General features: G+C 44.0%; 1 protein-coding gene across 1 annotated transcript in view; it reads left to right on the top strand.

Moving 5' to 3' along the window:
• Nucleotides 1-25,065, top strand: part of COL19A1 (collagen type XIX alpha 1 chain) — a 2,318,824-nt gene that overhangs the window by 1,693,426 nt on the left and 600,333 nt on the right. The window contains exons 21-23 of the mRNA XM_069235722.1: nt 3,118-3,162; nt 6,946-6,987; nt 13,336-13,371. Coding sequence (XP_069091823.1) covers nt 3,118-3,162; nt 6,946-6,987; nt 13,336-13,371 — 123 coding nt within the window. The remainder of the gene's footprint in view (nt 1-3,117; nt 3,163-6,945; nt 6,988-13,335; nt 13,372-25,065) is intronic.

Here is a 25,065-nt window from a genome sequence, read left to right as displayed (position 1 = left end):
GGGGGCCTATTGCCCCCATCTGTCCCCCAGGAGTGCAGAAATGCTGTGCTGATTTTATTATTTGGGGGAGGTGTGTGTGGACATTGCATTGCCCACTCTAGGTAGCCTCCAACCCTAGATGAAAAAAAAATCCCTGGTGCCTAGTGGGCTTTCTGCCTGCCCCCCCGGGGGCAGACTGGGGACTAGTGCCCCCATCCACCCTCTGGGGGGAGCAGAAAGACTGTGCTGATTTAATTTTGTGGGAGGGGTTGGGGTATTGTAATGCCCATTCTGGGCAGCCCCCATCCCTAGATGAATAAAAAAAATCCCTGGTGCCTAGTAGGCTTTCTGACCCCTTGAGGGGGGCAGAAAGACTGTGATGATCTTTTGTGGTGGGTAGGGGCATTGTGATGCCCATATTGGGCAGCTCCCACCACTAAATGTATAAAATAAATCCCTGGTGCCTAGTTGGCTTTCTGTTCCCCCTCCCCCAGGGGGGTGGCAAATGGGGGATAATGCCCCGGGTGGGCAGAAGTGGGGCATTACAATGGCCAGTTAGAGCAGTCCTCATCCCTAGATGTATATAGAAAATAAATCCTTGGTTCCCAGTGGGCATCCTGCCCCCCGTTGGGGAGATCGGGGCTACAGCACCTATCTGTTTCTCGGGGGAGGTGGAGACAGAAAGACTGTGCTGTTTTTTTTTGTGGGGGTGTGGGGGCATTACAATTCCCAATCTGGGCAGCTCCCACCATTAGATGTATAAATAAAATCCCTGGTGCCTAGTGGGCTTTCTATCCCCCTCTCCCTGGGGGTTGCATATGGGGGCTACTGCCCAGGATGGGCAAAAAGACTGTGACACTTTTTTGGAGGGGTTGCCAGTTGCACCAGTGATTGTTTAATGCACCCAAATTAAAGACAAATCTGGGACTCAAATGTACAATTATTAAGATTAAATAAAACATATACTTTGCACCTTGCACAAGATTCAAGTATTTCATTTCTCTACCTGTGAAGGCAGTCTGCCCGTAAATCAAAGTAGACATTCATTTGGTGCGTGCAACAGTCAGCAAAAAATAAATAAATTTAAAAAAGTATATATCTATATCTATCTATATATCTCTCTCTCTCTCTCTATATATATATATATATATATATATTGCTCAACATTGCTAAACCGTAGCTGTGTATTTGTGTGCAGTATCTTTATTGTTTCACTGTCAGGTCTCTGCATACACCTCTTTCTCATCAAGCATCATACTTCGTTATACTTCGATGTAAATGTTTTATTACTTTATTATTCAGTTTTCTGTTTCTAGCAACCTTGTAAAATAAAGAGCTCATATGAAAAGCATCAATAGGTCCTATACAGCAATTCATTTTGCAAGTCTTCTGTGTCATTAAAGAGTCAACGATGACATACAATTGTTTATAACATCAGACAGGTTGACATCTTGGAAGCTATTTGAAGCATCTCCATATCTATGAATTTGCTGTAGCAGAGGTGCAGCTGTCACAATTCATCTTCAGTAAAACTGTTTATAAAATGCACCGAACCACTAAGATGTGGCAAAGAATGAGGCCGTTGTATCAGAGCTGGGCACACAAAAGGCTTTAAGGAGCAGGGGTAAAGGATGTTTGCACAGTAGGGCTGGGTAGTATTTATTATATTACAAATGCTAGTAGACTTCAAGGTAGAAGTTTTTACTTGTCAGCGGTCACTGTGGTGCCAGGTGTGCGATTTAATGTGGACAACAATATATAGGCATACGAGGACGGATGCAGGTTTTTGCATATAGAGTTGTGACCCCCCATATATTGATTTTTTAGAGAAACACAAAATGTAAAATTAGTTGTCATAATAATTAAGATGTGATTTTGGCCAGTAGCAGTTTATTGGGGCAGCACCGAGCCGAGTTTGTATCTAATGGGCTGCTACATGCTTGTGCATAGTTACATTTTCTGCCCTTCCCAGATCAAACATATTCCTCATCAGTTGCTTGGGGTGTATCACAGGGCCCTTTTGTTGAGGGAGAAAAGAGTTTTAATGGAAACTTGTAAAAATAGCGTCTACACAAAGATAAAACTGCAACGGCGCTGAGCTCCAAGAGCTGAGCAGTACTGAACTAAAAGCATTATTAAAGTATTAGGACTAGGGACAAGGGCGTGGGGGTAGATGGCCAGAGTAAAAATAAGCCATTTGAATGCTTTGCTTTAAAAGTACAATAATCATGCTCATTTTCGTCAGGAAAGTTTTGTTATAATGTCTTTCTCTTAGTGTATTTCATTTTCATATACTTTCAATTTCTGGACTTTAAATGCCCATGACAGAAGAATATCCTAATAAAAGCACAAGAACATAACTTTGTCGTGTTCATTGTAAATGATATAAACATCTATTTCTCAATAACAGTCAGATACTGGGACAGTAGACAAATCAGAATTACAGAAAACGAAGTTACAAGAAGTGGCATTCCAATTCCAAATGAGAAAATAAGATTTTTGGCATAAACCCGGTAGTCCCCGTAATCACTCTGTCCTGCACACAGAAAGGGGCAAGATGATGAAATACCTAGAGATGTAATCTGACATGAAAAAATGTGAACGTATTGAGCAGAAACAGACTGAGTGATTGAAAGCGCAATGGAAAATACGAAGAAAAAAATATACAAGAGGCGTTCCAACATTAGGACTCTAGAGAACAGCTGTCTTTAAAAGAGTGCAAGGGAAGAGATTTTGAGGCAATTTTAAGAGATTCATAATAATTATTATCCAAACATACACTGAATTTAAATGTTCTTTGGTGCTATGGCATGAATGCGCAGCGATAACTAACTTAGAGACACAGCTCAATGCGAAAGCATCAAACTATGTCCAGTGTACCGTTTATCGTCTGGTTTTATGCAGCAAAGATTGAATAAAAAAGTTTTGCATCAAGTTCAGAACTTTTATATTCAACTCCTATAGACACAATATACGTTTATTTGCTGTTCTTTGCTTTTCTCTGGCTTTAAGTTGAAAACATGCATTCACCGTATTCCTTTTTAATTTGTCCGTCCGTCAAAACGGAACAAAATAAAACACACCTTTGCGTTCTAGAACACTATATGAATTAATAAGTAATTGACCTCTTCTCTCTAGGGTCTGGATGGTCTACATGGCATGATGGGTGAAAAAGGCGAAAAGGTAAAAAAATGGTTCAAACGTGTTCACTCAAACTTGATGATGTGTTTAACCACGCTGCCGTTTCAGCAGGAGTCAGGGTGACATTAGTGGAGCATAATGTCCTATTTCTGCAATATCACAAGAAATCAATCATTGCAATACCATCATAGCATCATAAAAAATGCAACAATAACAATTTCCCAGTAGCATAACTGCTCTAGAACTGTAATAGTACCTTACAGGTGGATCTTACATTCTCATGCCATCATAATCACAACATTGGTCTTCTTGAAGAATCATAAAACAACTTTTACAGCATTATCAAAATGACTGCAATGTCACACAATTTGATATAATTTCACACTGTAACAACAAACTTAAAAATGTAGTGATCTGAGCTATTACTTTGTGTTAACGGGGCATTTCAATAGTGGTGCATGGGCATTCCCCATCCCCTGTCCACCAAGACTTGTGCCAAAATCCTGTGCCTCCCAGAGGCAGGTGTCACAAGGAGAAATGTTCTTATTTCTTCTTGTTTTTTCCTCTTTGGATGCATACTGAATTCTGTAACACACAAACAAAGAGGAAAATGCCTTCAAGCATAGCTTTTGTGTGCAGGAAGGTACAAAGCAGACACCCTTCCACTATTGCGCAAAGGTGCCCGTGTTAACACATGGCAGCCACAAGAGCACCAGCACAGGGCGACGAGCAGGAGTGCAGCACTTCTAAGGAAATATGGTGCAGTTCTGATCTATTCCATCAATGCATCACAGCATAGCAACTTTATTTGCTGTTCTGTGATGGTTAAACTCTTTGTAAGTATGCCCCATAACTAGTTGTCTCCATTTTTTCTCCCAAGAGTGAAGGAAGAAGCCTACAAAGATTCTGTGCCCCAATAAGAAAATGACTCCTCATTAGAAGCTACCTTTCCATGTCTGTCTCAGGTTTTGTAATATAATTCAACCAACAGTTCAACCAACAGTTCCGACCAGTTCCCCTTTCTCTAACTTGAAGGCAAGGCAATGAGACAACTCCATCATACAATAGTCTAGGCCTTTCACGCATCACAGATGTAGTTGCCCTACGACCTCTGCTTTTTTGGGTCCGTGTTTGGTCCACCCCTGAGTTATCTACATACAAGGAGTCTATCCAAGACATCTTGGATAGACCAAATGTACTCACCATTCCCTGGTTTAATCACATCTCTAAATGGTTTCACAAATTGGGTCTTAGTGAGCTATGGAGTCATCCAGAAAGTAAAAGGAAGGAGCAGAAGAATCATTTGAAAACTGTATACTGGACTTATGTCAGGGAAAACTATCTGCTGTGCCCTACTCACGGCAGATTGACCTCACAATTTTTTGATTTTAAATGGTATCCGTCTTTTGAATCTTTTATGGATATAATTCTTGACCCATTAAGTAAGAGTTTATATATCCAGTTCAGATATGGTTGTCTGCCTCTCAAATCATATGGCAGTAAGTGGAGTGCAACTACAAGATCTGATTTTTGTCCGAGCTGTACCCATAATCCAGAATCCATTGTACATTTTATGTTTTTATGTCCTGCCTATTTGATTGCGCGTCGAAAGTGGTTACGGCCAGTGTGTAGAAATATGGGGGTAAGACATTGTATTGTTGCCTTAAGAATTTTGATGAGGGAAAGTTCCCCCCCTTACCCTGTGCGGTTAGTAAGTACATTACAGCTGCCTGGCATGTACGTATTAATCGCTTGGGGAAAGTTGCTGATGCGGAACTTACTTCAAAAATAAGGACAACATGAAAAATTGACAATGGAATGTTTTAGTCATCAAATCTTAACCACACACCTAGACTGGAACAAAACCCCATGATTAATTTAAATGACAGTCAGTAGGAGATTAGGTGTTTGGTTTTTATGTGTTTTAAGGCCGTAAAGGATGCTCTTTTTTATTCCTCTTATTTCCTTTTTAACTTAATTTTTACTTATCTTTTATCTTTTTACCGGTGGTTGTTTTGCTTTTATGGTTGAAAGTAACCGAATAAAGCTATGTATGTAAATAAAAAAAATAAAAAAATAGTCTAGGTTCAAACATTTTACACAAAGGACACACTGTGAACAATCCTCAACCATTGCAGATCAAAAGATCCAGAAGGTCAAAGACATACTTGCCCTTTGAACTAATACCTCGAAGGCTGCCAACAATCGTCAGTATGTCCCAAATACCAAGCGATCTGCTGCACTTCTCCCAGAAGTTGGGATCATGCTATGGTCTTGCAGCTTTGCATCCCCATTTGTTGGTTTCTCAGCAGAAAGTGCCAATCAAGAAAGGAAGATACTGTGAGAAATCCACACCTGTAGCCTCAGCCCTTCGAAGGCATCTTGCATGAGAAGAAGGAGAGGTGTTAAGTGACAACTAAATGGCAAAATGATAATCCCTTTGCTGCTGACTGTGCCTTGCTTGTGAGTCATCACAAACTAGCTTGTGCCCTGTTCCTTGCCATTTCAAGCAATCACCAACCTCCACATGACATTACCAAGCATTGGTTTTACCAGTCTTGCTGCTCGAACAATGATTGTAAGCCACACATGGTATCCTGACGCTGTTGTCCTATGCTTTGTTCCAGCATCAGACTGACCGCTGCTCCCTTGAATAGAGAACTTGTTGGCAAGAATGCAAAAGCCCATGTATGACTCTTTTACTCATTCTAATCTGGATTGAAATGTCTTGAAATGGCGTGTGTGATTCTTTCAGAAGCTTAACACTACTTTCACCTTGAAGGTCTCACTAGGGAATCAAGATCATTGGATCTTTGTGTATATGACTTGCAGATCTTAAAGTTCCAAAGTTATAGCAAATTTTGGGTTAAATGAGATCCTGAAAATCTCAAAGGGACAGCTGCAGTGCACTTCAGCACTATGCTATTGGAACTAGTCAACTGAAATAACCATGTTTAGTTTTTGGGTCTCTTACCGCTAACTGAACTCATCTTTACCCTGTGCTCTGCAATCCCAGAAGCACTAGAAATGTGTGCCTACAACTAGTAGGTGTTGTTACATCAGCCTTAAAGTGCTCTGTGATCCTAGGGGGCCACCATTTTTTGACCACAAGTACGACTTGACATTAATAACTTTGTATTACACTTTTAAATTAGTCTTTTGAGCTTTGGCTTATTTTTCGTAATACTTAAAAAAGAAAACTTACATTTTAGGTAGAGCTTAAAGTGTAGACCCCAATTGTGCCATCAGTAAATCACAGGAGTTATAATATTGGGGTACTTGGTTGCATGGCAAGTATTAATGGATGACCCTCCCCCAAAACACATACACCTGAATAAGATTAGAACGAATTTCCCGCAATAGATGCAAACTAGCTAACTGGCTCGGAATATCAGTATAGCATTGCTAAGGTTGGTGGGAACAAAAGGTTACAGATCTAAACCTGGGAAAGAGTATGAAGCTGCAAGTTGTGGGGATTCGATGGTACAAGTCTGTTCTGTGAAATCCTTAAGTGTTGTTCTGGATGATCAGCAATTTATGGAGAAACACGTACATGACCTAACCATCTCATGCGGAGTTTATGTTCGCACTCTGGCCCTTAACGCCTTTGGTAGAAGAAGGGGAGAGCCACCACGGGTGGCATCCGCAGCAGAACTCCGTGTGAAAGTCACAGCTTGACCTTCGCGTTAAACTTTTCTCCATCTGACATCAGAATAAGTACCATAGAGCAGGGTAATAGCAACTTTTAACACAGCGCTTCGAGATGTATACACTGCGTAAACACCAAGTCATTACTATAACGGTGTTCGTTGTTTTATTTTTCAGGGAGAAGTTGGACCCCCAGGGCTTCCTGGCCTTCCTGGACTGGTATTATTGCTCACTTTATTTAATGTGTTACATTTCTAGTGTTTGTAATGGAGATTTAAATGCAAAATGTTCAGAAAAGCCAGCTTGACTTCTTTACCTGCTTTATGTGGATCCTGGAGTACATTTTGTTCTCCTAACACCTGATTAAGTTCCCTGGCAAGAAAATCTTCCTGCTCCGTGGCGGGACATATTGCTTAATGCGACCTGCTTCTTGTTGCTGCAGTTGCCTCGACCAATGCACAGTCTCAACGTTGACCCTCGTTAATGCAGCTGCCCTTGTGTGCGCGATTAAGTTAAAAGAGCCAGCTCTCACGTTACGGAGCCATTAAGGATTAGAAAACTGCTTGCAGAATGGAACGCACAAAGTAATGGGAAAAAATCTGCACCGCAGCACACTAGTTTGTCTGCAATATACCAAATGTGGTGTAGGCGCCAAGGTGTTAATGAACAAAGATTGTACGCTGCCCATGGCGCAGGCACCTCGTGGTGCCGTGTTTAAAAGTAAATGGAGAAAAAATGAAGGTACTACTAAAGGATTTCATTATGTCACAAATATGTTAGGACCATATAAGCCTGCCTTATTCTTGCTGCAAAAAACTGCCCCAAAACCAGAGCCTTACCACAGTGGGGGCCGGCAGCTTTAGGAGGGCGGGCGGGAAGCACACACACACTCGTTCTTTCACACACGCACGCAAGCACATCCATTAACAACACTCATAACATTCAAACATGCACGCACGCACCAAACATTCATTTTAAAAGATCACACACACTCATTCTTTCACACATGCACGCACGCACATCCATTGCCAACACTCATAACATTCAAACATGCACGCACGCACCAAACATTCATTTTAAAATATCACACGCACACACACACACACGCACACACATATACACACACACTTACCTTCAGCCTCGGAGGTTCCTGGAGGGTTGGGACTACTGGCTTCCGAGGGAAGCCATCAGTCAAAGTCTCGTCAGAGAGTGGGATGGGGTCAGTGAGACTGCTGACCCCACCCACTCTGTGACGAAGTGTCACTGATCGACACTCACCCTGGGCGCTTCAGGGCTTAAACCTGAATCGCCCAGGTCGAAGTCAATGTGTGACGCTTTCCTCGTCTCCCAGGGGAGGGCCTCAGGGCATCTTTGCTGAGCCGAGGAGGTCTCGCCCATAGGAGGTGTGACCTCCTCAGCCCAGCAAAGTTCAGCTCAGGCAGCCAGGAGTCTGCGCAAATCGCGCATGTCTGCTCCTGTCTGCCTGACCTGAACATGAAGAGTGTCTGTCAGGCTGACCTTAGTTCAGCCTGACAGACACTCTTCATGAGGGGCAAAAGGTGGGGGGGCATGGCCCCTCTGCCCTAAAGGACAGGCCACGCCTGCTTACCAGACAGAAATTTAGTCCCCCATTACAACTGAGAAGTAATTCCTAAATCTGCCATAATCTAAAAGTGACAGAAGATGGGAAAATAGCAAAGCCCTTCCCCTCTAAGGGGACCTGGTGCGCGAGTCAGCTGCAGCCCACCCGGGCCGCAGTGGTCAACAGGCCAAAGGTGAGACCTGTTGGTGCCCCGAGGGTGCTCCCCAGGGGCATGCTAGGAGCACGCTCACTCCTGACCTTACTGTGTGGTGCCTCTGGCGTACTGGGGGCAGCACGTCTCCTACGCGCTCAGGATTAAAAGTGCCCGGGTTGCGGCAGTGATTCCCACGACATCAAATCGCTTTCAGGCACAAAATGAATAAAACCAAAGGAGCTTTAAGATAATTAAACAGAGCGCTCTCCAGGAACTATGTAATCAAGGTGAAGTGCTCCTCCTGAGCTTTGGCAGATGATGGCAGGAGTCAGGGGCCACAGCACCTATCCCCTGGGGGACACAACAAGATGGAGCACAGGGCGGCAGGGCTCAGCAGGCAGGCCAGCACAAGATGATGCAGGCAGTTGGCAGTTCCTCCAAGTGACGCAGCAGGTCACATGTCAGAAAAGCAGCAGCAGTCGAAGGCAGTTCCTGGTGAGTCTCTCCAGCAGCATTCTGTGTCCAGTTTCAAGTATGTTAAGTCCAGAGTGTCTCCAAATTGTGGGGAAAAACCCCCTGTACTTCTACTCAGTTCTGCAGCGGGTTAACAAAGAATTGGAGAGAAGGTTCCAACCAGTTACAACTGGTTCTGGGAGAGCCCCATCTCTCCTTCAGCACAGGCTCCAAACATCAGTTATGGGTAAACAGCCCCCATTTGTGTGAGGCCAGGGCAGCCTTTACAGATGAGTGTGTGCCCCACCTCCCCCTTCTCTCAGCCCACGAAGATCATTCAGAATGCAGATGCACCTCTGTGACACCTCCACCCTCCCTGTGTACAGGCTGTCTGAAAAGTATGCACAAAGCTCAACTGTCACTCTGCCCAGACGTGGATTGGAGTCAAGCTGCGAAATACCAAAGCATAGAGAAATGCTCACTTTCTAGAAGTGGTATTTCTGTAATGATAATAAGAAATCCACCTACACCAGTAAGCAGCATTTCTCACTACCATTACAACCATACCAAACATGCCTACGCTATCTCTCATAAATCAGGCAATACCCCCTAGACATAAGGCATGGCATTTCCAAAGCAATCCTATGAGAATGCAGCACTCACAGCAGTGAGAAACTAAATAGGCTGTTTGTCACTACCAGGACAGGACACACAACCAAGCACATGTCCTGCCTCCTACATACAAAGCACCCTGCCCATAGGGCTAGCTAGGGCAGACCCTAGGGGTGACGTATATGTAGTAAAAGGGGAGTTCTGGGCCTGGCAAGTAAATTTGGATGCCAGGTCCCTGTGGCAGAAAACTGTGCACGCAGGCCCTGCGCTAGCAGGCCTGAGACAGGTTTGAAAGGCTACTTCAGTGGGTGGCGCAAACAGCGCTGCAGGCCCACTAGTAGCATTTAATTTACAGGCCCTGGGCATAGAGATACCACTGTATAAGGGTTTTACAGGTAAATTAAATATGCCAATTAGGTATAAGCCAATCATACCAACTTTAAAAGGTAGAACACATGCACTTTAGCACTGATCAGCAGTGATAAAGTGCTCAGAGTCCTAGAGCCAACAGCAAGAGGTCAGAAAAAATAGGTGGAAGGAGGCAAAAGTCTGGGGAGGAACCCACATAAAGGGCAAGGTCGAACAGGATGGAAGGGTGAGATTTACACTGAGAAAATAGCTCCAAATGCCCATTTCGCCCCTTTGCAGAATTCCACATATCTCATCGAATTTTAATGTAAGTCCGTCAAATCCAGCAGTTCTGCCCACCCCTATTCAAAAGGGTAATTTCTGCTCCCAGCCATGCTCTTTATGATTCCCTCATCAGCCCCATCTCCTTTCTGAGATGTGTCCAGGCCCCTTCCTTGTTATCTCTCTCTGACTCACAGAGCATCGTTTGAGCTGTACAGTGGGAGCTTCGCTCTCCCTTCTCCCTTGTGCAGCAACTTCGTAAATCTGTCTGAGGAGGTTCCTCTACCTCTTGTATCTTCCTCAGGCAGGCTTAGGCCTCCAAATATGGAACCCAGGGTCTTCCAAGTAATGTAGCATTACAGGCTGCTTACACTCATTATATGTAAGCAGCACACACACTGTCCATCACTGTCACCTCCATTTATTGTCACAACAGACGCACATACAATCAGCACCCACATTCGCTCTGCGCACACTGCTCAGTGCTGTAGTCTTTCTGTATTGTGCCACTTGTATGCAGACCTACAGCGATTCGACACATTTACCGTACATACACTGCACAATAATACACCCTTTATATACTGTACTCCTCGCAGGCACACACACAAGCCTAGACTTCCACAGCAGTGTTTGCACCACTAAAAACCCGTTACTCAAAAGGATTCATTTAGTTATTAAATCCATTTTATTAGAAACAATGTACTTCAGCGATTCAAGCAATATACTATATAAGGTGCTCCTAAAAAGTGAAGGCGCAGTGTAAGTGACTAAAGTGCCAATAAAGCGCATTAGTGAAAATTACACAGCAATAAGAACAAATGTGGCTGAAATCATAGTGATCTTTTTATAGACACCTCCAATGCAGATGTCTAGAGTTTAATGACTTTGTCCAGAATCCAGGCCACATTTTAATTTATATACTGCCAGGGAAGTCTAGGCTTATACCTCCCCTGGAGGACTACTGGTTGCTGTTACATTAGTATTCACTCAGGCCCCAAGGAAATTGGGGTGGCCCCATTTTTTTCAAATAACACCTGGTGAAGGCAGTAACCTTTCACCACATTGAGGTTAGTGTTTTGGGGGCCTCTCATGGTCCAACAAGACCACAATCCATGCGACAGACCTTTGTCATGGCTCACATGTATGATCTGTGTTTACCTATGACAACCAAAACGCAACATTAGGGACCCTGACACAGTACAGGTGGGCACTCAGGGTAGGGGTACACGTCCCTCACCAAAAAGAAGACTTTGCTGCTCCAAAAACATCCAATTTCTTGCCATTTCATTATCTTTAGCGCCTTCCAAAACTAATTATGAAGAAACATTGTTTACCTAAAGGAAATGCGCTGTTGTGTAAGGGCCCAAAGTAATTGAAATTGAGTTTAATATGCCCACAACATCAATTTCATATTCTGTCAGGATTATGACGAAGTTTGCGGTCAGTTTTTTGCATTAGATTCTCCTCTTCTTGTGCAGTTTGCTTCACGCTGTAACACTATTGAAGGGACAGTGTATCTAAAATTGTATGAACTGGCGCTCATACTGTGACTAGAATCCCACTTGCCCGAGTGGAGACTTGTGGTCATGGACTAGAGTTTCAATTGTCACACACACCTAGTCTACCTTAGTTTTCACAAGGCCAAGATAAATAAGATACTATCCTAACCCGCTAGTCTGTGTCAAAAGAACAGTAATACATCCTTTAATGGACAAACCACAGTGCGTGTTTGCAACATCCCTGATGGGATATTTGTTCCGGAAATGACAATTAAGATGTAAAGTGATACTACTTGCACACTACAGCTCTGATGTGAAAATATTTCAGAAAGTTTCAGTTGATAAGAGAAATTGCACTTAGAGATACACACTGTAAATTGCAACGAAGGTACTTTTATTCAGGAAAGCATCTGTTGGTGATGAAATCAGTGCTTTCACGAACAGAACAAAGTGCTAAGGGATATTTCTCTCATTAGGCAATATCAACGCATTTGACCTGTAGTCAGAAAATTGCAGTGGGCCTACGCGGTTATCAATATTGGGAAGACTGTCCTCATGATAAATATCATTACAACTAGAGAGGGATTAAAAATGCACTCTTATGTTGGCTAGTCTTTCCATTAAGATAGAGGCCTCTCTAAGGGAAATAAAATGGTCAGATAGGCACACAGGTGGGGTGCTTAGTTGCTACAGATGCCAAGGTCTGCTCAACATTTGGTTTGACCTGAACTTCCTCTCCCTATATCAATCCCCGAGCATTTTTCTGCTGATCAAAGTCCTCAATGCATCCTATCTCTGGAGAATACAAGATAGCCACTAACCCAGCCTCCTGAACTACTGCACGCACTTTTGCGGGATGGCATGCTTGCAAGTATCCATAAAGCTTGCTGATCTTTGTAAAACAAATATCTCTGAAACTCCATGTACTTGTTTCAGTTTAGACGGAGACCTTGATAGCCATTGCGATCTAAGGGTCAGGTTTTGTGTACACCATTGTGCAACATGAACTATATGTTATTGCCGGAGGCAATGTTGATGACTTTTAGACAATGACCCTTTTCCAAAGAAGCTTTTGGAAAGGTTTGAGTAAGCAGCTCCCAAGACCGTGCATTTTAAACCAACTGATTATCATCCCCGAGGTGGCCATTTCCTTCATTTAGAATTATAGGTGCCTAGTACAAGAATTTATCAGCTGATTTCACTTGCATATAATGATAAAAGTCTGTGTTTGACAATCGGGAACCGGAGTGAACTGGTGTCGTTTGACTTGTTCTGCAACAGCATATGTGATGCGAACTTCCCAAACGAACTTTGATCTGTGACTGTTTACACGAGTAACCCTTTCGGTGCTACTTTCACACTGTACACACCTTTTTGTCCGACAAGATTTCTTTTTCAGATAAAGACACCTAAAAAGCGCATGAAAGAAAATGTACAACTTGCCTTCAAGTTGCTATTCTAAATGTGACAACTGATGAAGGGAGTTCAATGCGGATATCGCCATTGACAACAAAACGATTACCAGCGTTGTTTTTCTTCTGAAATAAACCTGCAGAGCACCTTACTTAAAGGAATTATCATCACAATGAGTTTAGAAACGCTTTCAAATAATGTTTTCTTTCTCTTGTTCATTATAGGAGGCGTCTGTATCATTCGGAGAAAAGGGAGCGCCTGTAAGTATTTCCAATGTATGAAGCAGGTGCATGAGGGGTACCATTCTGGCGTTTGGAAGGCCATGGAGTAGGGCATTACCACCTTTCAGGTGGGAGAATAGAAAGGCTGGAACAGCAGCTCAGAAGTGTCTTTCTGGAAGACATGGTTTGATTATCTTTATAGGAAAGAGTTATCGGAGCCCCTTTTTTGGCAATGTGTTCCTAGAAGGAGAGATGGGTATCCAGATTGAATCTAAGTGACTTGGAATTTGGTGAGAGTTGAGATGAGAAACCGTCATGGTTCATATAAATGAGCCAGACCTGTACTGTATCTTGTTTGTTGTTCTTGGTAAATAATAGCAATTCTGTCATGGATGGGTTGAGATTCAGGTAGGCATTGAACATCCAGGTCTACATGACGTGCAAGCAGAAAGGTATTCCAAGTTTTTTTGCCCTGAGGCTTGCCCTTAGAACAGCACTTTCTGCCATTTAAAATGACTACTTTTCAACCATTCTTAAAAATATTTAGGGAATGTATCACTTTCCAGGACAAGAATTGGAATACTAAATAAGCCTCCTGGAACATTTGGGGGAAAGTGGCTCTTTACCTAAGTATTACGCCACTGGAGTTAGAATAGTAATTTTGACCTTCCAGTGTCCACCACACCCTTTGCTGCCCTGAGGGCACAGTTCAGGGCAAGAAACACAAATAAGTGCAGTGTTTGAGGTATTGAATGTATGAAGCAGAGTAGACTTTCAAGTAGAGTTGTGTATCAACAGTCTTTTGGTGAATCTTTATTCTTTTATATGTGAGTAGCGCACAATGTGGCTACACGTAAAGGTTAAAGATGACAGGAGACAGCATGGGACTCTTGTGGACTCCACGTGTCATAGGGATCTTATTCGACCTGGAGGTGTCCATGTGAACAAACTAATGCCGGTTGAAAGGGTAGGAGGAGAACCAGGAAGGGTAGAAGGATATTGCCCGTGAATCCCATTTGCAACTTGAGAGTGCATATGATGGTGGGATGGTCAAAAATGTTTAAGGTAGATGAGAGGTTCAGCAGTTCCAGGAGACAGAGGTCATCTTTATTTGTGGTCAGGAGGGCATCGTCTTTGGTGTGTAAGGTGGTAATCTCTAAAATGCAGCTTGATCTGAAGCCCGACTGGTACTCATGCAGGAGATTTTTAGCACTGGTGTTATCTTGGAGTTCAACATAGAATGCTTTTTCAATGCTCTTGCAAATGAAAGGCAGGTGAGTGATGGGCCAGTATTTGGCGAGGTCATCAGGGTCTAGTCAGGAGTGGGATCAACTAGCCAGTCTTGAGAGCTTCTGACAAGATGCCTTGAGTGAGGGAGGCATTGACAGAACTTGGATATAGGATGATGTTAACAAATCATCTTCATAAGTAGTGGCTTTGAGGGACTTGAATATGTCAGCCAAATCTGGAAGGGATAGGGCTTTGAAGGCTGACCATTACGGGATTCTACTGGAAGTGGTGGGTGTGAGAGATAACGCAGGCTTGGTATCAATTAGATGTGAGTGGAATTCACAGAGTTTTACTATGTGGAATTCCGCTGAGTTACATAAAAACACAGCAAGATTCTGCAGGATTCCGTGAATGGGTGGAAATTGGCACATCGCACTGCCCATGCTGATTCTTTTAGCGTCTGGAGCTTGTTCTGTGCAGAATAATCTGAAAGAATGGCTTTCCGTGCCGCTCCAGAAAGTGCTGCTGCTCTAGTTGGTTTTGCTGCTGCTCAAGTAGATTTTCTACTCAAGCGGCAGTTTTATAAACATAAATGGTTGTGAGTGCCCGTGAGCATCAGCTTTTAGAAATTCTCACTGGGTGGTCTCCTAGCACCCAAAAATGGCACTAGGGGACACCAAATCGCTCATCAACTTACTGTTGGCAAGCCACATGCAAGAAAAAACCCCACCATGAGGCAGTTAGCAGAATTTGTCCAGAACTCTGCATTACATGCGTAACACAGAGAGGCCAAAATTCTGCCAGCTTCGCCAGTGGAGCAGAATTTATCGTCCACTCCTAGTATAAATGTGCTTTTGGATCTACTCCCCCTGAACAAAAGTTGATGGCATTGCACTTTTCTGTGACATAAAGAATAGGTGAGTCTGGTGGGGGGTCATGCAGTGGTTGAATGTCTTGAACAGTGTTCTGCTTCTATTGGTGGCTTTTTTGATGATAATGGTGATGGTATGGTAGATTGCTTTGGCTGAAGTGTTGAGCTATCTGTGTGTTGCACGGAGGGCCTTTAGTATACAAAAGTCCTTGGGGGTTCTGTTTTTCTTACATTTTATTTCATGCCTGCGAATGCCAGCACAGGATTTAGAGTACCAGTGTGCTGAAAGCTTTGGCTTGCATTTGCATGTTGTAACTGAGCTGTGAACATTCACACAATTTCACAAAAAAATGGTTGAAATTGTTTAGAAGGGTGTTGGCATTGAATGTGGAGTGATGGAGTGAGACAAGTTCAATCATTAGGTTGTCTTTGAAGAAGTCTTTGTAGAATCTGAGGTATTGGTCTTCTTTTGTGTTGACTTTGGTTTGCTGGTAGTATGCTGAGCAGGAAGATAGGGATGGCAGAGTGGTCAGCCCAGTTCAAGGGTATGGATGGCTTGTACTGGATTGTTGTGATGTTAAGCTGACAAGATCGAGGATATGGCCTTTGGAGTTTGTTAGTTGTGTGACATGCTGTACCATAATGAGTGCACCAATGAGGTTTAAGTGGGTTCCTATTGTGTTTTTCTTAGCTTGCATTGCCTGGGAAGTTGAAGTCACTTGAGAGGGTGCTGTGGGCATGTCAGATGGATGAGATGGTCAGGAGATGAGATAATGAATCAATAAAGTCCTTCTGCCTGGGATGCCTGCAGATGAAATGAAAGGTGGTAGTCTGATTTGCCGAGAGAGGAAAATGTCATGTCAGCAGCTCAATGGAATTCAGTGTTAATTGTTTGCTTAGTATGCAAGATCAGAATGACCATGATGACTCCCCCTTCTTATGTATACGATTCACATGATGGATGCTGTAGCCTGTGGGAAGACGGACATCTAGGATGTGCAAAGATTTGGGGGTAGACCATGTTTCTGTCATGAAGAAGATGTCAAGCTTGTGATATGTGATGAGTTCTACAGTGTCTTTTGTGTGGAGTACTGCAGAGCGGGCATTAAAGAGCATAAACTGGAATGTGTGTGCTGTAGTATGAGGATGTGTAGTGGTGGGATGTGTATGAGGTTGGGTATACGTGTTGTGCTAATGCTTTGTGAGTATCAGTGTTGTCTACATCTGGTTGTGATTGTGGGAAATGGAAGCATAGCGTGCTGAGCAAGGCACAAGCTTATATTCTTACCTTCTAGGTTTCACTGGAACATGGGTTCTGGCCTAATGTCCTTTGAGGCCCTAACAGGCCTGAACAGGCAATACTCTTGTCAGTGTACCTGCTTTGCTGTGGACACCCAGGAGATGGGATGCTCTGAAGAGTGGACTCAATTAGGGAGAAAGCAGAAAGTAGTGTTAGTAGATGGTGACAGACAAGTAGTAGATGGATGATGGAATATACAGTGATATCACTTCCCGTGCAGATATATGGTGGGAAACAGGGTGATATCCTGTTCTCTGCACATGGATGAAGGGAAAATGTAGTCCCTTGCTTGGTTTCTTTTGAAGACAGTTTTGGCAAGAAACCAGTGATGTCACATTCTATGAGATGCGAAATGCAGTGCTGTCTGTTCAACTGTGGAAGGATGATACATTGAGTATGTCTGCTGTAAAGCCAGCTAAAGTTAGATAAAGCTATACAAACCTTCTTCAATACAGGGTATGGGATAGATGAGATGAAGCTGAATTGGCTTTTATATACCTATTATCTGAAACAAATGCAACGCGTCCAAATATTTTCTTATAGAGGGTCATTTTCATTGTGCAAAGATGACACATCGATTATGCTTCCTTTCAGTGTTGGATGCTAACTTTCAAAACCACTTTGCTTCCTTTTTATGAAATTCTTTTGCTACTGAAAGACATACTTCCCCCACAAGTATTTGTAGCTGCGGCATTAATGCAATTAGTTCGCCTTCTCTTTAAAAGGAATATACCCACAAATGACGCACATCAATAGACTTTACCAGGCAGACATTGAGACCTCAAGGAGCAGTTGTCACGTTTGTTATTTCTGCATTATGTTTTATTACTGTCTGTCGACATCTGCTCCCTGTGCTCTAATGTTCACCACTAGGGATTCTCCATGTGCACCTTTCCAGTATTCAACTAAGCTGTCTGACCTTATACTATATCCACATAAGGACTTCCAGTCTCTTTGTCAATATTCTGAACTTCTCTCTCATTTGGGAAACCATGTCAGTTATGTGACAGCCTTTATTCTACAATTTCAAGAGTCATTGACCTTGTGGCACACACCAACACTGATTTACAGCTTAATGGATAAAGTTCAAAAGTTTTCTCAATTTTCAAATCGAGGCAGGGTTATGGAGCAGTTTGTGTGTTTTTTGCTGTCCAAGACTGCATACTAGAAATTTCTGCTTTGTCTAAATACTTTCAGGCCATGACTTAAGGATGGGTGGCAGAATCAGTACACCTGGGGCTTGATGGTGCTGGCTTGATCATACCTGAGACATGTGGTCCCAGTGAGCTCTTTTAAGCTTCCTATTCCGTCAGGCCAGTGTTTATCACTCTACCAGTTCTCTAGTTACGCTGACCCTTCACTTTCAGATTTCCTGATTCCGGAGGTATTGCTAATCCTTGTTGGCTGAGTTTCCTGATTACTCATCTGCAGCAACATTCTTAATCTTCGAACTAGTGATGTCCTGAAGTATTTCCTTTTTTTCCTTGTTTTCTGAGCTTGCGCTATTTTAGTGCACTCCTTGTTTATTGAACTTCCACTATGTCAGTAATTATTATTTTTTTATGTCCCCGCATTTCTTTCCATCTTTCATAGTTCTAGTTTCCAGTGGACTACCTTCTTAACCCCCTTTGCCTTAACTTCTAGTATCCTAGCATGGTTTGCTTACCTGCTTCGTAACAAGTGTTCTTTTGTTTTCTCCTTCTTACTTAAGAGGCACTACTCCTCTCTAGCTCCTTGTCTATTGTGCTTAAGTATTTAGTTCTCCTCCCTTGCTGTTAGTGCCCTGGGTGCTCCTGTTTGATGGCCAGGAATCGAGAGCTCAGCTGACAACCTAGTGGTGTTTTTCTTCTACTGTGAGTATTGTCTGTATATTACTTTTATAACATCACCAAATATATCCGCTGCACAGACTATATTTTCATATATTGCATTCATGTTTATATGGTTGTAGTAACTATCTGTAACAGCCATTGTTTGTGAGTAAATTTACAAGCTTCAATCTTTTGGGCATCCTAGCCCTTTACCCCACATGCCCTTTTTTGTAAATGTTGTTATAAATATGTCTTGCACATTCTGTGTTAGGTATTCTGAGCGTGACACTCTAGTGCCTCATCCTTATGAACTTTGACTTTCCTCTTACATTATGAACAGTTTTCTCATTGGAACCCCTTTTTCCCAAGTGATCTTGGGCAACTCTGTTATCAATATCTTCTTCCCTTTGTCTACCCTGCCACCCATTCATGCCAAACCCCTGGTACAGCACCTCATTCTTCAGCTCACAATTATATATCACTAACATATCTTTCATGGCTCACAAGTCATTCTTCAGTCTTTCCAGTTTCATACTTTTTAAGTGCAATTTTATAACCTGTTAAATAGATGCACGTCTGCGAGATTTGCTATTTGCATTTTCACCTATTCTTTGTGCTTCAGGTTAAGCCAAGGGTCAATCTAGTGCCACAGGGTTACTTCTTGTGATCCTCCCCTCTCCTGCTGTTGATTCGTTTCCTCTTCCCCCCTTACTCTATCACAGTTTGGAAGTCAGAAGGTGGTACCAGCTCAACAACAATTGTTTAAACAGGAGGCATCTTGACCAATCTATTCCTATTTTAGTAGGCTCAAGCATGAAATTAAAGTAGCATACATCAATGTCAGATCCATAGTTTCTAAATGACTGTGGCAACTCCGCACATGAAAATATAGGCCTCGCCTTTCTTTTTTAGGTGTGGAGTCTCTGCAGTAATTTTCAAACTTGCGGTTTGTGAATACCAAAAAAGTAGTAAGCTTACACAAAAGTGTAAGTTTACCTTTGTGAATCGGACCCATTATCTGTATCAGGACTAGGTCCTGTAATTTACTTGAAGTGACTCCTTTGTTTATTTTTTATGAAAGCGGTTACTTGTAGAACATACATAGATTATTTCTTCCCAGGGTCCAATGACAGCTGCTTCACCCCGAATATTAGTAGTTCGGAACCGAGGATAGGTTTTGGCAGGGGAAAGCCACAAAAGACATTTTGCATTACAGCACAATTTCTACCTGAAAATAGTTATGGTAAAAGCGCTGCATTTGAACCATCATTTAAATTGCAAAGCATAGGGGCGTTTTTTACGAAAGGGTTTTACCTCCCTGGAAAGGGACGAGGTGCTAGAGAACCGTTTGAGGTCAGTTTCAAATTGCCTTCAATACTAGTACATATTTTATAACTGGAAGGGCAGAAATTGTGTACCCTTTTAGTTTGTCTTACAGATAAGTCAGATTGCCCATTCATAGTAAAAATAATCTTCATAATAAGGATTTGAAACTTGGTTTACTAAATGCAGTGCCATGAAGCCAAGTAAGGATTGTTTACAGCCGGTGCTGGTCTTTTCCTATAGCTGCAGCACTAATTTTAGCCCTTCTTATATGATGATCTAATTTTCATTGCGCGGTGCTTTGGTGACCTGAGATCACTTCCTACGTGAAAGGGAGGAGAATATCAGCTCAGTGTGTCAAGCTACAGAGATGAAGCCTCTTAAAACAGATATGTGCCATAACAGATATACATTTTTAAAGATTTAAGTGAAAATAGCACAAAAAGCACACTTCACCAGTGATGGTCTATAGAAGCAGTAGACAACTGGGACCTATGTATGATTTAAGGCTTCCCATGATGGTGCCCTGGTCATATACTCCAAGTGGATTGGTTCCAGTAAAAGGCTGAAAGTAAAAAGAAATACCCAAAATGTTTGAAAGTCCTAATCCCAAAAATAATTCATTTTTTTAATGAAAACGTTGTCTCCCCACAAGACACATTTGAGATTGTAGCCACCACTATTGCACCTCCTGTCCAATACATGCCCTTGGTTGGTACAGGAGCTTTTTATGTTTTTACTTGAAAATGTTTATAAATCCTAAAACAGAAAGGGACTTTGTTATTTATTTAGAGATGCTAGAGTCTTTCAGGGGGTAAATCTGAAATTCAATCTGACACCTTGAACTTCTGGTTAGGTACTTTTCATGGTAGGTCTCTTTGGCGCTTGAGCTGTGGAGCAAACGTTTTCAAAAGTTTCCAAACTTTCTCCTGGTGTCTAAGCAACTACAGGAGTACCAGTCTAATCCTCCTAGGATATCAGGGAGGCTCCCAGAGGCTCTCTATCCCAGAGTGCCTGATAGAGGCCACCAGCAAAGCCGTGTCCAAATTCCAGCTGCCACTTCTCAGCTGGCAAATGTAGGGGGTCTCTTGCAGCTTTTTCGTGTTCCTGTAGCTACACAGGGGATAAGCTAACTGATCCTTGGAGTCACCTTCTTTGCCCTGAATTCAAGGGGGAGTAGATCCGGTCCTTCAGACTTCTTCACAGGTCACAGACAGTAGGTCCAGTCCTCTTCTGTTCTTCTGAAGGCCCAAAAATTGTTCAAACAATGCTGGGTGAGAATCCAGCTTTGTAGCATTCATCAGCTTGTGGGTTGTGGAGACTGCTGAACACTCTGTAACCAAAGAGGTAAACATTCCTCGGGCAACCCTCCCCCCTTTTTCAGTAGTTGCTGTTTGTCTTACTGGAAACAATGTCACAGTGCCTTCATTCTCGAAATCCATGATGGGAAAACCATCCTTCCAACTCAGACGTTTGGCCATGGTAATGAGAAATCCTCTCTTCTGTTGTCACCTGTTCTGGGGGTAGATTTCTGCCCACTGGGCTTGGTGCCAACCTGACTAGAGGAACAAAAACCAGAGCCTTTCCAGCTGTTACCTAACATTTACTTGTGTCCGGAAAGACCTCTTTGAAGTAGGTTGGATTCCTGGGCCCTTCTGAACTGGTCTTTCTGCCAGAGGACAAAACACCCACTGTCTCTGTCTCTAATGCAACTGAGCCTCTAGCAGCTTCAGGCAGGTAAAAGCAACTTCCTAAAAAAATCAATTTCCCATATAGTTAACAAAAATCTGACTTCAGTATTAGATTGTATTTTTATTAAATACAAAAGTAAGTCTTTGACTGGGTCTGTAGTTGGTACAGGACAGATGTTATAGGCTAAACTGTTTAATCTATCTTTACTTTTCCTATATCCAAGCTACAGCCTGACCAGTGACAATGTCATTTTGGGTTTAGTCAGTTGGGGGAGCATGCCATTTGTAATGTTACACATGTTCTGCTCCTAAATATTATGCATCCTACCATCCAGAGAGCAAGGCACGCATAGGGGTGACATACTTACAAATAATGATTTTAACTGGACTGTGCAGCAGGATTCAAGCTGATGCTGTCAGGCTACACAGTGAAGGCCTGAAGCTGTGTTTTTACTGCCACTATAGTGGATGGCATAATAGCTGCTGCAGTCCACAAGTGGCATTTCATTTTCTACTGCAGGTGTGTAGTCCATCACTTAATATACAAAAAGTAGGTGAGTGTCAGATCAGTGTGTCAGGTTACAGAGGTGAAGCCTCTTAAAACAGATAAGTGCTATAACACCATCAAATACTGTGGCCTTAGAGGAAAGTTAAATGTGCCCAACAAGTTTTAAGTCATATTTTAGGGGTCAGAGCACATACACTGATCACTAAATGGTAGGGTTCCAGTGTTAGAGCCCCAGATTTCCAGGAAGTAAGTCCCAAAAAAACTGAAAAACTGAGGGTGAACACTCAACAAGGGATCACTTTGCAACACCCTCCTTCAACTGTATCTTTCTGTTCGTCACCTGAATATGTGTCTAAAGAAAATATTGAACCAGAACCAGTGCAAAGGAGTATATTTATGCCATTTACAGACATTCAGCCCCTCTTAAGATATCTGGCAGATAACCTGTACCTGCAAGTAGAAAAAGTGTCTAGTACCAATGCTGTCTTGTTCCACCAACTACGGACCATTGATCTCCTACATTTCCAGTATCTAAAGAGATGAAGGAGGTGATGTTGTGTGACTGGAAGAATCCAGAGAAGGCAATTTTACCTAGATCCATTACCAGACTGTGTTTTGTAAGCAGGATCTTCCTGATTTAATCATGATAGGTCGAATGTTGGTCAAACTGGCAGTAAATTCTTTAGTGGTTACAGAAGATGTTGCTGTACGTATCCCTGACACCAGGCATATGGTTATGGCTCCCAACAAAAGTTTTACAGGGTTAACTCTAGCAAACAGAGCACCCATTTATGAAGTATAGGCCCCCCTAATCATTAAAGACATTAAGGGGGTCATTCCAACCCTGGCAGTCGGTGTTAAAGTGACGGCCAACCCGCCAACAGGCAGGCGGTCAAAAAAATGGAATTCTGACCCTGGCGGGAACCGCCAACAGAGACCGCCACTTTAACTCTCCGACCGCCACGGCGGAACAAACAAACAGCGCGGCGGTCACCGCCAACAGACAGGCGGCAGACAATGTACCGCCCACCCTATAACAACTCACCAATCCGCCACCTTTTCCGGGGCGGGAGCCCCGCCGATAAAAACACGGCGGAAACAGACTACGAACGGGAAAACGCTCACCTCTACACACTCCACGAGGAATCTGGACAGCATGGAACCCGAACTACACATCCTACCAGCAATTGTCTACCTGCTCCTCTACCAGGAGCACGAACGCCGGCGCAGAAGACAACGGTGAGTACTGCACCTATGACACAGGGGAGGGGGGAGGAGAAAAGGTAACGGGCACACACATACGTGACACCCCCCACCCCCCAACTACATACACACCAATGCAGAGCAACAACTCAGAGTGACACCCCCCAAACCCCACGGAAGAATGCAAAGACAAAAAAATATGATATCGAAAACCAAATATATTGTAAGCCTAAGTAAATAAGTAATTCGAACATCCAATAACTATATACACATATGTAAATTGTCCCGTCAAAATTGGCTTACAGTCATTGTACGTGGGCCAATGGTCCTCAACACATGGGCAAAGCCCACACCGGAGACCCGAATCCATTGGAGAGAACACTGCAGGGGCATCAGATAGGAAAACTACAGGCACCTCAAGGGGAAGGGAAGGGGGGGCACCTCAGCCAGATGAGTCCACGATGCTAGATCCACGAGGGGCCTCCATGGCCACTGTCCCATCCTGGGGAGTGCAAAGCCACAGTCTCTCAAGTCTCTTCAGTGGGTGGGTTGCCCACTGTGCCATCCTGGGGAGTGCAAAGCCACAGTCTCTCAAGTCTCTACAGTGGGTGGCCTGCCCACTGTGCCATCCTGGGGAGTGCAAAGCCACAGTCTCTCAAGTCTCTACAGTGGGTGGGTTGCCCACTGTGCCATCCTGGGGAGTGCAAAGCCACAGTCTCTCAAGTCTCTACAGTGGGTGGCCTGCCCACTGTGCCATCCTGGGGAGTGCAAAGCCATAGTCTCTCAAGTCTCTACAGTGGGTGGGTTGCCCACTGTGCCATCCTGGGGAGTGCAAAGCCACAGTCTCTCAAGTGGATGACAGACTCCACTGGTACTGGAGGCGTCTTGGTGGCCAGAGTGTATCGTGCAGCCCTGCCCAACACTGATCCGGGCCTGCCCCTTCTGCCAATGGGCCAGCAGTGCTTGAGAGGAAGGGCCCAGCGGAGCGGTGCTTGAGATGAAGGGCCCAGCGGAGCGGTGCTTGAGAGGAAGGGCCCAGCGGAGCGGTGCTTGAGATGAAGGGCCCAGCGGATCGGTGCTTGAGAGGAAGGGCCCAGCGGATCGGTGCTTGAGAGGAAGGGCCCAGCGGAGCGGTGCTTGAGATGAAGGTCCCAGCGGAGCGGTGCTTGAGAGGAAGGGCCCAGCGGAGTGCTGCTTGAGAGGAAGGGCCCAGCGGAGCGGTGCTTGAGAGGAAGGGCCCAGCGGAGCGGTGCTTGAGAGGAAGGGCCCAGCGGAGCGGTGCTTGAAACGGCGCTGCCCTGTTCAGCGGTGCAGGTCTTGAAGGGCCCTGTTCAGCGGTGCTGGTCTTGAAGGGCCCTGTTCAGCGGTTCTTGAGACGGCGGTGCCCTGTTCAGCGGTGCTGGTCTTGAAGGGCCCTGTTCAGCGGTGCTGGTCTTGAAGGGCCCTGTTCAGCGGTTCTTGAGACAGCGGTGCCCTGTTCAGCGGTGCTGGTCTTGAAGGGCCCTGTTCAGCGGTGCTGGTCTTGAAGGGCCCTGTTCAGCGGTTCTTGAGACGGCGGTGTCCTGTTCAGCGGTGCAGGTCTTGAAGGGCCCTGTTCAGCAGTGCTGGTCTTGAAGGGCCCTGTTCAACGGTGCTGGTCTTGAAGGGCCCTGTTCAGCGGTTCTTGAGACGGCGGTGCCCTGTTCAGCGGTGCTGGTCTTGAAGGGCCCTGTTCAGCGGTGCTGGTCTTGAAGGGCCCTGTTCAGCGGTGCTGGTCTTGAAGGGCCCTGTTCAGCGGTTCTTGAGACGGCGGTGTC

Source organism: Pleurodeles waltl, chromosome 5 (genome assembly GCF_031143425.1).
Source record: "Pleurodeles waltl isolate 20211129_DDA chromosome 5, aPleWal1.hap1.20221129, whole genome shotgun sequence".
Lineage (NCBI taxonomy): Eukaryota > Metazoa > Chordata > Amphibia > Caudata > Salamandridae > Pleurodeles > Pleurodeles waltl.
The sequence above is the reverse complement of the archived record's forward strand: the minus strand, read 5'-3'. Positions and strand labels throughout refer to the sequence as shown.